Here is a 13,886-nt window from a genome sequence, read left to right as displayed (position 1 = left end):
AATCCTGGGCGCTACACTTCCTCTGCCAACCTGGGGGGGCAGTGGACTGACCTCATGCTGCCTTCTATGCATGGGGAGTCCAAGCTGCTTCTTTTCACCTGAATGAGGGGAGTTTCGTGGGACGTAGCGTGTGGAAGGAACACGTTATTCCGACCAGTTCCTTTCCCGTCCATCAGGCGCCCCGGGTATGGGCACTGATGACGCGGAGGAGGGAACATAGTGCCCAGTGCCCACAGTGTCCCCAGCGGGAATGTTCTAAATTTCATTATGCTTTAAGTAGCACATGACGTGTCAAACTAGGGGGTTTTCATGATTCTGAATCCATTCCAAGCATTAGTTTTGCACGAAAAACACTCCTTGGGCTAAAAACAGCCATAGCCATCATCACAAATGTGATGAGGTCAACACATTTGGGCATATTTGGGCAAGTGGCTATGGCCAAACTAGGGGGCTATGGCCAAACTAGGGGGTTTTCATGATTCTGAACCCATTCCAAGCATTCGTTTTGCATGAATTTAGCCCACTCCTTGGGCTAAATTCGGCCATAGCCACTTGCCCTAATGTGCCCAAATGTAAACACCCTAGTTTGACACATGCTACTTAACATTTTGCCTTATAATGGTTGTATGGTACCTCAACCTTCAGCAACTGTCAAAGATTATGTGGGATATGTTGGTGAAGAAAATTATTGGTAAGAAATGTATTTTATTTTATTAATATCCTCTGATTAATTCAAAGATTTTCCTAGAAGCTTTGTCATTGGTTGAAGAAAACCCCTGCAGAAATGACTAACCAATCAGGAAGTAGACAGGCAAATCAACCAATGACAAAGCTTCTGGAAAATCGTTTTTCCCATTGCTAGCTGTCAAAAAATATACCGGTATATATAATTAAGATTTTGACATATTATTGCTTATACTTTAAATGTACTGCAGCACAAGCCACAAGATACTTCATAGAAGCTAAGTGTTGATTATCAAACAGTGAATAATGTTATGGTCTTTGTGATAGGTATTTTCGGTGCATTAATTGTTTGTGTATGGAGTGCCCATAGACTGTAAAAAAATATATGGACAAAGCGTTCTCTGGGTCTGATATGGACGTAAGATGAAGCCTGTCAGTCCTTGAATTGTAAATCGCCATCTTTCTAGATCCGTTTGGGGCCAGCTGGCCATTGGCTGGCCCAGACAACGAGGCGGGACTTCCCCCCTTCTTCTTCGTTGGTTTTTATTTTACATAGACTGTAAAGGAGCCTCAGAACATACTCGACTTTATGGTAATTATTTTAACCTTGTGTCTATATACGCCCGAGACATTCGGTCTCCCTCATAGAATTGCTTTCTCACTGACTCCAGTTGTGAACTACATTTACACTTAAAGAGAACTACAGTGCCCAGACATTCATGTCGCCATTATTCACTTTTTGTTAACCTCTGAACCCAAAATATAATACTTCCCGGTGTCAAAGGGATCCCACGATCCCATTTGCAACCCATTTTTTCACCCAGTGTCAATGATCTAATCATGTAATCCTGAGCGCTACACTTCCTCTGCCAACCTGGGGGGTCCTCATGCTTCCTTCAATGCATGAGGAGTCCAAGCTGCTTCTTTTCACCTGATAGGGGAGAGTTTCCCTGGCCGGACGTAGCGCGTGGAAGGAACACGTTATTCTGACCAGTTCCTTTCCCCTCCATCAGGCGCCCTACCTGGCCAGGGGAGGTAGTTTAGAGACCAGGATTACTGCATGTTTTTTGTGAGGGTACCTACCCACATTATCCATTGCATCCCTATTTTGTGCATGTCATTATAGGCTGAATAAAAACAAATCGAACATTTTCACAATTCTTCTAAATGTTTTGTAAATAACAGATCTACAAGCTTACAATGCATCACAATGTGACATACTGTGAGCTTGTAGATAGGCTATTTTCGAATGGCATCCATATTCCTGGGGAACTTTAGCCAAAAATTAGTAGATCGGTTATTTTTGGAGAGATTTGATGAAGACAGAAATAGGCGGTCCACGTACAGTTGTGTAGTAGTTAAAGAAGACTTCATTACATTTAGGATGTAAAATGACAATGAATCAACCTTGGTTTTAATAATAACCATAAAAATATGAAAATGGATTTAGTTTTTGTAGGTACGGTTAAAAATGTACAGGATCCTGAAGTCAACCCATTTACAATCGCCAACATGCATTTTACAAACGTACAGTACTAATTTAAATATGTCTACTGCTGCCCTCCAGTGACTGTCAGGTAATATGACACAGTGGTTTGAAGTGGGCAGTGGGCACTAGTGGTACAGTACAGGGCAGCACATGACTGCAAGTGTTTTCTCTAGGCCCTGTGTGCATAACTGTAGTTCAGGTTCCTAACCCCTTGAATCTATGTTTATGCACTTATGCAGTCTAATCTTATGCAATGTTCAGAAAAATACTGCAACAGGAAAGAAGAGTACCGTAACAAGTAATTGCTTACCAGGGTATTAGATGCAGTGCATGTATCTATGCATGCATGCGTGCGTGCGTGCATGTGTGTTCACCATCTGATTCAATACATGTTACATTACAGTTTCCTGTTACACACACCGGCTTATTCAGTTTATGTGGAGAAGAAGTTCATATTCTGTATGAAACTACCAATCAAAGGATGTGTGTGCATTCTTTGCAAGATCAGCAACCAGGAAAGTGTTCTAAATATTCTAAACGTCGTTAACATATATTTTTTTGCTAAAAGGGTGAAGTGTCCCTTTAAGCACTTTCTAGGCTGGGGATAGAATGGCACAGAGAATGAATTGAAAGATCCTTGGATAAGATGGAGGGGCCATACATGTGTGGTGAAAAGCACATTTTCACAAGTTGCTCATCCATAGTAGGCGACATGCACACTAACACCTGCGGTCAAACTAATGATGAATGATATCATGTGATCATTGTGTCATTCCACATTGAAGAGAGAGGGAGAGCGGGGAGAAATAAGCATGTTAAGCATTAAAATTGTATACACAATGTACACATACTGTACCATATTGAATTGAATCATTTCAATCCGGCATGCAGTTATTGAGGAGACACATCCTTGTCCCTCAGCCAGTTTTCACAACAGCCATGGCCATATGACAGAATGACAATGTCAAGACAGAAGAACAGACTTTAGCTCACTAAGCCTGGTGAGTTACAGAACACAAACATATAAGGCTCAAAGCCTGCCTGGTGTGATATGTGGGCAGAAGTCACACTAAACTGCTACGATCCTTTAGCAGTTGTGAGTCCTCTAGATATTGTGTTATGTCTGTTAATCATAATGTATGTTGTTGATATTTTGTCATCAATTGATTTCACCCAATGCAGTATGGGGGATACTTCCATAAGTTAAGGCTGTGTAAACAAAAGGTTGGGGGTCAAAGTTCAGTTTCCTGGGTAAAGTATCAGCAGTGCATTTTTGTCACACTACATAAGGTAAGCACTCATCTGCATTAGTGGAGACACACTTTATTTTAGAATTAATCGTACTGGACATTTATTACAATACTAGTTTATTACAATATAGGAGTTAGAGCACGTTTATGTCAGGGAATTATCAGCAGGCCAATAGGTCCTCCTGTTGAAATGTTGTTTTGAGAAATGTGTTAAATGTTAACATGTAGCAAGACTGCAAGACTTTATGCCTTTATAATAATCTTAAATACCTATATGAGATGTTGTATATGAAAGACTTAGCTTTTGTTTTGCACTGAATGTTGTATTGACGGAAGTTGTTAGATTTCCTCTACTTGTCCCCACAGTCTCATGCCTATTGTAATCCATTCTTGAAATTTAGTGCATACATACATAGATGTCATGAAACAGAAACAAGAACAAGGCAGAAATGGTTTAAAAGGACATGGAAAACCCTCACCTCTCTTAGCAGTGTTTCACATGTAAACAACTCTGGGATGTGGGAGTTAGGTTCTTTTGAGAGTGACCCAAAAGGGGGCTTTGCCCCCCAGAAATGGGGGTGGGGTGGACGTGTGGTGCCCCAACTAAGTAGAGCAGAAGTAATCTTCACAATGGCTGAGTTGGATTTCTGCCTTGCAGTGACAGAACACACTGCAGGGTTTCGTACAGCTGAGGAGCCTTATTGGTAAACTATTTTGGTTTTCCAGAAAGAAACTGAGGTAACTTTCTAATCTTCAACTAGTGTTGTACGTTGTTTTAACTTTTAAAATAGGATTCAGTTATTTCGTGCATTTCTGTGCATTTAAAAACAATGCCTAACTCAGTGGTTCTCAAACATTTTCAGTTTCATGAATTTGGCCGCAGACCACCATCTTATTTTTTTTTGTCAGAGACCCCCATGGGCCCCATACAAGATTTGTGCTAGAGTGTTTCAAACATGTTCCACATGTTTTGAAAACAGTAGATCTACAAACTCACAAACTGAGCTTGCAGATCTACTATTTTAAAATAGCTGATAGCTGAAAAACAGATTTTTTTATGCAATATTAACTAATTACCCCCCCTCCCCCCCAAAGGACCCCTCTAGAACCACTCTGTTAGGTAAAAGGGTAATGTAGACCTGCTACCATAATGTGACAGCACAGCAGTGTCTACTGCTTGATTGGATAATAAGGAGCAGCTGACAATGTTTGTCAGGGCATATGTTTGGTTCAATGCTCTGACACTTGTAGGGTTAGAACCGACGATGCTGAAAGGAGTCTTGAAGTCTACGTGTATACTGAGATGTGGAATTTCAACATTTCGAAGCAGATTGTGCAAGCATGGTAAAGGTTTTCACTCAAAGGCAGATTGTAAAATCATTATTTTTTCCCCATTATATTGTCAAACTCATTTTGCATGAATATTTCCCACTTCATGTCTCTCACTTTTTGCCATAATGTTATTTCTTTAGATGGACTCCTGAAAGTTCATCCTTCTGTGTCACAGGCTGTGGCAGAGAAGAGGCCAGTGGTGGCACTAGAGAGCACTATCATTACCCATGGCATGCCCTATCCACATAATCTGAGGTACCCAAACAATGAAAATACCACCGGCTGCTGATGCACTGATAATACATGTGTTTAAGTTCCGTTGTTTGCCTCCATTATAGTTTCAGCTATTTATAACATTATTCATTCACATTGCCAAAAACTGACTCTGGATTGCAGCTAAACACATAACCTTGCTCAATTTAAAGTTATTTTGTATGTAAAAAGAAAAGGAAAAAAAGCATTCAACATGAATATGTCACTGACTCAACATTTAGATATGATTATACAATATATGCCCATTGTCTCTGTATATTTTTGTGGAAACGGAAAGATAAACGACTCTCTCTCTCTCTGTCTCTCGCGCACTCACCTCGTATTATGTGATTTGAGCCGCTGCTTATGTAAACTTCACAGCCTTGGCAATAATGGATTTGTGTTTTTTCCCATCCAGATAGGGCCACATGCAGGTTCTCTTATCATCTCGTTTGGATCATTGTTTGAATTTTCACGACAAGGAAAACTTACTATATAGTCTTTTTCTTCATCTTCATCTTCATCTTCATCACATCACCACTGTGGCCTCCGCATCCTTTCAGCACAGCACAGGAGGTGGAGGCCATAGTGCGGGCGGAGGGAGCCATTCCAGCCACAGTGGCTGTGATTCAGGGGCGGCTCCATGTGGGTCTTTCCTCAGAGGAGCTGGACCTCCTGGCCCGAAGCAAGACATCCCTCAAAATATCCCGCCGGGATCTGCCGTATGCTATTAGCAAGGTTACACTCCAACATATTACATTTTGTGTCTCTTTTGAACCCTAGCTACCATCCCTATTCTGGGAATGTCAAAATAGGAAAACATTTGGCAATAATTGTCAACATTCAGTTAAATAATTGCACCTCTGCAAGCTCACAACTCAATGTGACACCTTGTGAGCTTGTAGATCTGCTATTTTCAATGAAGATGTTTTGTTATAGCTGGAAGAAAAAAGAAGGCGGCCTACAGTATACAGACCCCTGGGAGTCACTGGTTAATGATGGATTGTACATAGTGGTGGCGGCCTACAGTATATAGACCCCTGGGAGTCACTGGTTAATGATGTATTGTATATAGTGGTGGAGTCCACAACCCTTTTTTGCTGGTGTTTTGTGCAGCGTTCTAGTGCATATGTATCCTTCATGCTATTTGGGTTCTATACAGTGTTAATTTCATCGACTAAAACTATGATGAAAAATGTTTGTCGACTACCTTTTTTCACTGATAAACTAAATAAAAACTACGCTATGATGACGAAAACTAAGACATAGTTCACTGCGACGTGTTGTGAGCTTGTAGAAGGGATATTTTCAGCATGCTTTAGTCAACTAAAATATTATGACATTTATCGACCAAAACTAGACAAAAAAAATTCATATGACTATAAAACTAAAACATTTCATATGACTAACACTAAATGGTATTTTATTCAAAAGCCTAGTGACTAACTAAATCAAAGTTTGCAGTCAAACTCAACACTGGTTCTATAATTATGCATTTTATTTCAGGGTCTGTCGGGAGGCACTACAGTGTCAGGCACCATGATTGCAGCGCACAAAGCTGGTATACATGTTTTTGTAACGGGAGGCGTTGGAGGAGTGCACAGGGACGGGGAGAACAGTAAGTTGAACAAGGACATAACATCCATATCCATGGGATCGAATTGGCTAATTATTGTACAGAGGCATTTTGTTACAGTACAGTATGTCTCTATGTAGTAAATGATCATTCCCCCAGGTCTGGATATCAGTGCAGATCTGACTGAGTTGGGCAGGACTCCAATTGCAGTGGTCTCCGCTGGGGTGAAGTCCATTCTGGACATTGGCCGCACACTGGAGTTCCTCGTAAGAATAAAACTGTATAAAACGACTGTTACTGTGAAAGAACAATGGAGTTGGATGGACCTTTATTGATACTAAGGGAAATTCTGCTATGATAACCGAATTTCCCTTTGGTCCATCAGTCCATATACTTTTGTCTGCAATATTGTTAATTTGGTTGATACGTATTTTTGTTGACATTGACTGTACATTTTTGCCTGCTACCATTATCATTATCCTGTATATGACATTTATTAGACGGTGGAATAACTGATAACATCTCCTGTCATGTATCTTTTATCAGGAGACCCAGGGTGTGTGTGTAGCCACTTATGGACCGTCAAAGAATTTCCCAGCATTCTTTTCCCCACAAAGTGGATTCACTTCCCCATACCACGTCTGCAATGCTGAGGAAGCGGCGGAACTCATTGGTAGATAAATGTCCTTGTGACTTTTGACACCCATGTGAAGAAACAGCACTTAACTATATGAGTATAATTAATGATACCTGCTATGCAACACCTTGCTTGCTTGATCGATTCATTTTCACCTTGACCTTGTCAATTGAGACTTTGACCTTTTCAACCTATATTAATCGTCTCTTTGGGTAGCGTACAGTACATTTGTTTCCTCTGAATTGAAATGTATTTAAAATACCTTCATTTTGTGAAAGGTCCTTGCAAGCGACACTTTAATGTGTTTATAATACATTTCAATGCAGAGTTAAATTAACCAGTGTGCAAGGGATTTAATTTCTTCTTTGAAGTTTGCATTATTATTTTTATTCCTTGCAACACAGTACCAGAGAAAAAGCAATTTGGTGTGCATGTTGTTTCCACTTATCTAGACTTATCATTCCTATACCAGGTTTCATGAAAAACAAGGACAGGAAAGGAGCGATTGCTATTCATAGTATTCTGTCTCAGACATCTTGGTGGCAAACAGCAGTTGTTTGTAATAAAAGTCCTTACTTTACTTTTTACCACATTAAATCTGGCTTCCCTATTGGGCATGTTATTATAGCCGAAGAGTTGCACATTTTTGCCCAATATGTTTTTTATAAGCTTGTAAGGTTGTATATTGGGTATTTCCCAGGAGGAAATTGGTGATTATCATTAAATGACAACTATCATGTCCTGTGGCATTGAGCAATATTGTGGGGTAAAACCCATCGTGAGAATACTGTCGACACCCTGCCGCACATTGCTGACGGCAGGGTGATTCATTTTGTTTACCTCAAATGAAACCACAGGGCTGCTTCTGGTTCTCATTTCATATACCTAAATAATTAAGCGTGTCCTCTCTATGAAGCTACTTTATTCAATGTCTCTGTGTTGTGTTGTTCAGCTGGCTCTCTGTCTCTGGGTCTCCAGAGTGGTCTCTTGCTTGCGGTGCCCATCCCAGAGCAGCATGCAGCCACTGGCCAGCAGATGGAGGAAGCCATACAAATCGCTGTTGCTGAGGCCAGGTGAGCAGTGGTGTAAAGTAACTAAGTACATTTACACAAGTACTGTAATTAAGTACAATTGTAGGTAGGGAATAGAGGCAAGCCGAGTACTGCTGAGGAAAGACTTCCTGATGATCATGTGGTCACTGGTCACAAATAAATTAACCAAGCACTGTGGATCATTTGGACTGTTGTTCTTCTCAAAACATGTCTCATTCATTTCCTCCATGCAGTTTGAAAGGTATCACAGGAAGAGATGTGACGCCATTCATTCTTCAAAAGGTCAATGAGCTCACTGAAGGAAAGTCCCTTCATGCCAGTATCCTTCTTACATCTTGATCAGAGAAAAGGATTATATCTTTCTTTCAGAGTCATAAACAGCCTGCGTGTTGTGTGTCGACCACACATAATCACAAAATGTATTGTGTTGCATGTCCTTCTCTGCCTTTATTTCCTACTTCCCAAACTATATAATAACAAATCAGGTGTTTGTGTGTAACATTGCATATTGTGAGAGGAGGGCTGACAATGTTAGCTACTGATGGCCTCATTTATCTACTTGCAAATGATGACTTTAACCTTAACCTGTCCCGTTCAAAGACATAGCACTTATTCATAATAATGCAAAGGTGGGCAGCCAGATAGCCTGTGCACTATCAAAACGAATTAATGGCGACAAGCTAAGGCACCCTGCTCCCTCCTGCCAAAGGCACGCTTCAGACTCCCCTTCAAATATTGTAAGTATGAATAATCCACATGAACATTGAATGCTTGAACGAAAGGCGCAAGGTTCACAATCAAATCAAGAGATATGTACATCTTGTGTAGCCTACATCCATGTCTATTTTGCTTACTGTATTTACAAGACAACATCCTGTTGAATTGTCACAGGTTGTCATAGGAGGAATAAACGTGGATTTCATTGCCAAAGGAAAAACAGAGAAGCTTTTGGTGCGTAAAAGCTTACTTTCATATCGTCGCTGTTGGGCAGAAACCTTGTATCTCAAAAAAAGGATTTCATGTACCAATGGATCCTATGTATTTATTATTTTGTCAAATGCTCTTGCACTTTTCATTGGTTAAATATTTATAGTACCCACAGATACACTTTCAATTTGTCATTCCCGTTTCGGAAACTTGAAACTAGCAAAAATAGCTAATAACTTTCACTTTTGCGCGACACTGTCATAAGCCTAAAAATGACAAATAGGTCATCCATTTATGAAAAATAATAACGTCAAAAGATGAAATATGGAGATGCAAAGTTCCTGCCTGTTAGCAACACAACATGATATTATCTAGACTACAATACAAACAGATGATATATATACCGGTAGGCCAAGTTAATCCAAATTATCTGTTTGCAGTTTGGGCAGACTAATCCAGGAAGTGTCTGTCAGTCATTTGGTGGTGTAGGACGTAACATTGCTGGTAAGACCGCATCTGATTATATCTGTGGCATTTTTCCTATCAATAAAGTGATATAGATAATTTAATTCCCTTGGTAATGTTTTACTTCAAGACTCTCTGAGCCGACTCGGCCACAAAGCCCTGTTAATCTCTGCCATTGGGACTGACTCTCATAGTGAGGCTGTTCTGAACCACTGTAAACACATGGTATGTGACCGTAATCTGGTGTTTATTGTAACCAAGAAACATTATCAATGCCTTTTACTTTTTATTTGGTATTTAAACTCTGTTCATTCTTATTTGTGTAAGAACACTAATGCCGTGGCCAGACTTCAGGAGCAACGGACTGCCACTTACTGCGCTGTTATCACTGAGAGTGGTGATCTGAGTCTCGGCCTGGGTGACATGGACATTCATCAGCGTATCACAGAGCAGTATGTGAGTGCAGTGATAAGGAAAATGCAACCTATATTTGTGTTTCAATTGCTCTCAATCTCTGAGCTGAACAATGTATTTCCTTAATGTGTACCGTTAACATGTCTTCCTCCAGGTGTCGCAGTTCGAGACACAGCTTTCATCAGCCTTTCTTGTGTGTCTGGACGGGAACATCCCCATCTCCACCATCAACTATGTTTGTTCCATTGCCCAGAAGCATGGAATGAATGGTAATCGTTAAAAGCAGAACGCCAAATGCTGAGTCTGAACAGTAGTTTTCACTGATACCGTTTTTGATGTGATGTCATTTGTGTGTTTCAGTTTGGTATGAGCCTACTGATAGTGATAAGGCCTGCAAGCCTTTCCTGTCAGAGGCCTGGAAGTCTCTGTCATACACATCCCCTAACCTTGCAGAGTTGTGTACAATGAACAGGACCCTGGGGCTCCCAACCCCTGACGGTAAATAATACTTGAGTCGAGATGTACTCCGATAGCTAGGTGATGGTGGTACAACACTCACTAGTAAAAAAGGAATAAGATGCACATCCCCACAGTTTTTAGACCCAAAAATGATCAAATGAAGAAAGAAAAAAGGCAATGTCTGCACACGATATGTTTGCTCCCAGTCTTTTCTTTATTTTAACCCCATCAGGGCTTTCTCAAGTTCAGAAACAGAAAGTAGGGATGGAGAAATTAAGCCCTGATGTGTGAAACATTTTTTGGTTAAAATAAAGAAAGGACTGGGAGCAAACATATCGAGACTCACTAGTTTCATACACGCATGCACGTGTGTACACGCACGCACACACACACACACACACACACACACACACACACACACACACACACACACACACACACACACACACACACACACACCCCCCCCATTTATTCACTGTTAAATAGATACTATGTAGTTAGTCAGTTATACTGTATACTCTGATGAGGATGTGTTCTTGCTTTGGGGGTGGCAGTGCTGCCAAGCTCCTTGGAGGAGGTACTGAGCTGTGCTCTGGCTCTCTCCCGCCCCCTGCTGGAGCATCTACATTGTCTGGTGGTGACGCTGGGGGCTGAGGGTGTGTTGGTGTGTGGGGATCACAATGACACTGGGTCTGTCAACCTACAGCCAAGGAAACACAACAAGGTAAGGGTTGAAGTATCCTAAAATGAATGATAGGAATTGTTGTCTTTTTATAGAGGGACAGATAGTAGGCTGACAGGAAATGGGGGAGAGACATGCAGCAAATGCCGTCGGGATCGGGAGTCGAACCCGCGGCACACTGCCAGACTCGGACTACCGGCCAAGGCCCTTTGCTGTATGTAACTCTGCATAATTATGTCTCTCCCCATTTCCTGGCATAAAAATCCCAAAAAATAAGTCTTTATACACTGTGTGTGTAATAGAGAGAATATAGAGTGTGAGAGTGAGTGAGATAATTATACAGTTTCTCAGTTACATTAATACATTACATTCATACTAATTTACACACATTCATGCCTGATGCTAATGAAGATGCATGATGTGTGTTTCCAGAGGGGTCGACTGTGTGCTATGCATTTCCCATCGTTGCATGTGAATACAGAAGAAACCGTGAACGTCTCGGGAGCAGGTGACAGGTGCTGCCATTTTCCTCACCATCACCTTCCTTTCTCTGCATTAATTTAAGCTCTCTCTAACCACTTAAACTAAAAGAAAGACATTTTACATGCTCCTGCCTGTTTAAACGGCTAATATATGTAGGCTATATTATAGCCTACATACATAGGCCTACTATAATACAGATTGTAACCACTAGACTCTAGACTTGGTTGTCTCTGTTTTTCAGTCTACACCAATCTGCCAAAAATATCTACAAGCACACAATGTGTCACGTTGCGTTGTGAGCTTTTAGATCTGTTATTTTTTACTAATGTTCGCCCCAGAATATGGATGCCAGTTGTTCAAGTGGTTAATATAATTATTTATTTTTTAACCCATTTAGACTTGGCTGAGACCAGATTCTACAAATTCTTCTAAATCATGTTTCTATATGTCAGTAGTGCTCAAACTATTTCATGTCAAGAACCCCTAGAATTATATGCATTTGGCCGCCGACCCCATCTGAAAATATGTTGTTCCAGTCAGGGACCCCCCCCCAGCAGCAAAGATATGAGTTAAAAACATTTGCTCTGAAAGAATATATATTCAAAGATTTGCACCACATTTTCACGATTCTTTAAAAAAAAAAATATATATATAACATTATGCTTAACATCAAAAGGGGTTCTCGTCCAGAATGGGTTCAATGAGGGATGCCCGGCCGGGTGTCGCTTATTTGAATTTCAATGTAGTTGTCATCCTTCCCCCCGTTACAATGCGATGCGGTGTGAGCTTTTAAATCAGCTAGTTTTTCCGAATGTTCGCCTATTTTTGCAGAATGTCCCCCTATTATTATCATACCAATCAGTTACATTTCCTCTTGTCATGTCAATGCATTTCCTTTTCCTGTGTGTCCTCAGTCTTGCCGGTGGTATGATGGCTGGGATTCTCCAGGGTGGAGATACTAACCGCTGTGTTAGAATGGGGCTCCTGGCTGCACGACTGTCCCTGGCATCGCCACATCCCATTTCCCCCGTTCTCACCTTTGACACTGTGGATCCCAGTAAGGCCCGTGATCAACCGTGGCCTGAGCCCAGCTTCATATGGATGGATTAACCCATTAAAGGGATTGTTCACCTCCAAAAGGACTGTATGTGAAGTGGATATTCTTTGTCCCAGTTATGAGGAAAACTCATTTTGAGAAAACGGCCTTTAAACATTTGTATTGTAAAATTCCAAAACCTTTTATTCTAAGCCACTATTTTGTGGGTGAACTGCTTCTTTAAGACCAGAGGCCGATTCTACAAAATGCCTTCTAAACCAGTAGCTCTAAAACTTTTTCTTGCCCAAATTGATATAATAACTAAAATCTAAAATGATACAGATGCTTTCCCGGTTTTAATGGGTTAATACCTTCATATATATACTCTAAGGTTAATACGTTATAATAATGGAACTTGATGTACATAGTGAAATTTTCTTGAATGGATAAATACTTTTTGACAAATACTTGTGATGAATTTGTTGTCGGGATGTCGTTTTTAATGCTATAAATATCGGCCTTCAAATTTGTGACCTGCATATAGCATGTGATTGAGTGAATATAGGATTTGTTTTTCATACCCATATTAACCAAAACTATTTCAATTCTATCAATAATATTTAAATCCAATAATTGTAATGTAATAACTGTGAAAAATAAAATGCAATTGTGATGCTGTCTTGAGCCATGTTCATGTTGTGTAGGTGTGGGCCTGCCTGTCTAATTACATTTTCATGTCTGGGGACTGGATACCAATGATGGCATGTAAAGTTTACATCTCAGTTAATAGTTATTTGAACAGCACGGATTTGGAAAAGACACTGCATGGCATGGGACAGTGCCAGTGGAATGATAGTCTCTTGAGACAGACTGTTGACTAAGATAATATAGGATTGACAAATCCACACTTCGGATCCAGTGTGTAGTCTGGTGCACCATGTGTTTCAAATTACTTTATTTACATTGTGTCATTGTCATATGAGTCCTCATCCTGACACTAGGCAGTAGGCAGGGTCTAGAACTTTCTCAATGAAGATGAGACCAATATGGCTTATATAGTGCTAGTAGCCTAGTTATATTAATGTAATAACAAATATTCCAAAACAATACCATACGTATTAGGTAAAATACCTTTTAATTCACATGTT

The 13,886-nt window shown here is 40.4% G+C and overlaps 1 protein-coding gene across 1 annotated transcript; it reads left to right on the top strand.

The window, feature by feature from the left end:
* Window positions 1-4,688: 4,688 nt before the first annotated feature.
* Window positions 4,689-13,378, top strand: LOC308314465 (uncharacterized protein; the record flags this gene model as incomplete). Its single annotated transcript, XM_080762096.1, has 18 exons — window positions 4,689-4,716; window positions 4,896-5,010; window positions 5,571-5,745; window positions 6,514-6,625; window positions 6,743-6,849; window positions 7,130-7,256; window positions 8,173-8,293; window positions 8,506-8,591; window positions 8,873-9,009; window positions 9,164-9,223; window positions 9,640-9,703; window positions 9,795-9,889; window positions 9,992-10,120; window positions 10,233-10,347; window positions 10,439-10,576; window positions 11,092-11,261; window positions 11,652-11,734; window positions 12,617-13,378. The coding sequence occupies 18 exons, from the start codon at window positions 4,689-4,691 to the stop codon at window positions 12,810-12,812; spliced, it is 2,058 nt and encodes a 685-aa protein (XP_080618222.1). The 3' UTR covers window positions 12,813-13,378.
* Window positions 13,379-13,886: the final 508 nt, after the last annotated feature.

The sequence above is a fragment of the Protomyctophum bolini genome (genome assembly GCF_963924005.1).
Source record: "Protomyctophum bolini genome assembly, chromosome: 4".
Classification (NCBI taxonomy): domain Eukaryota; kingdom Metazoa; phylum Chordata; class Actinopteri; order Myctophiformes; family Myctophidae; genus Protomyctophum; species Protomyctophum bolini.
The sequence above is the reverse complement of the archived record's forward strand: the minus strand, read 5'-3'. Positions and strand labels throughout refer to the sequence as shown.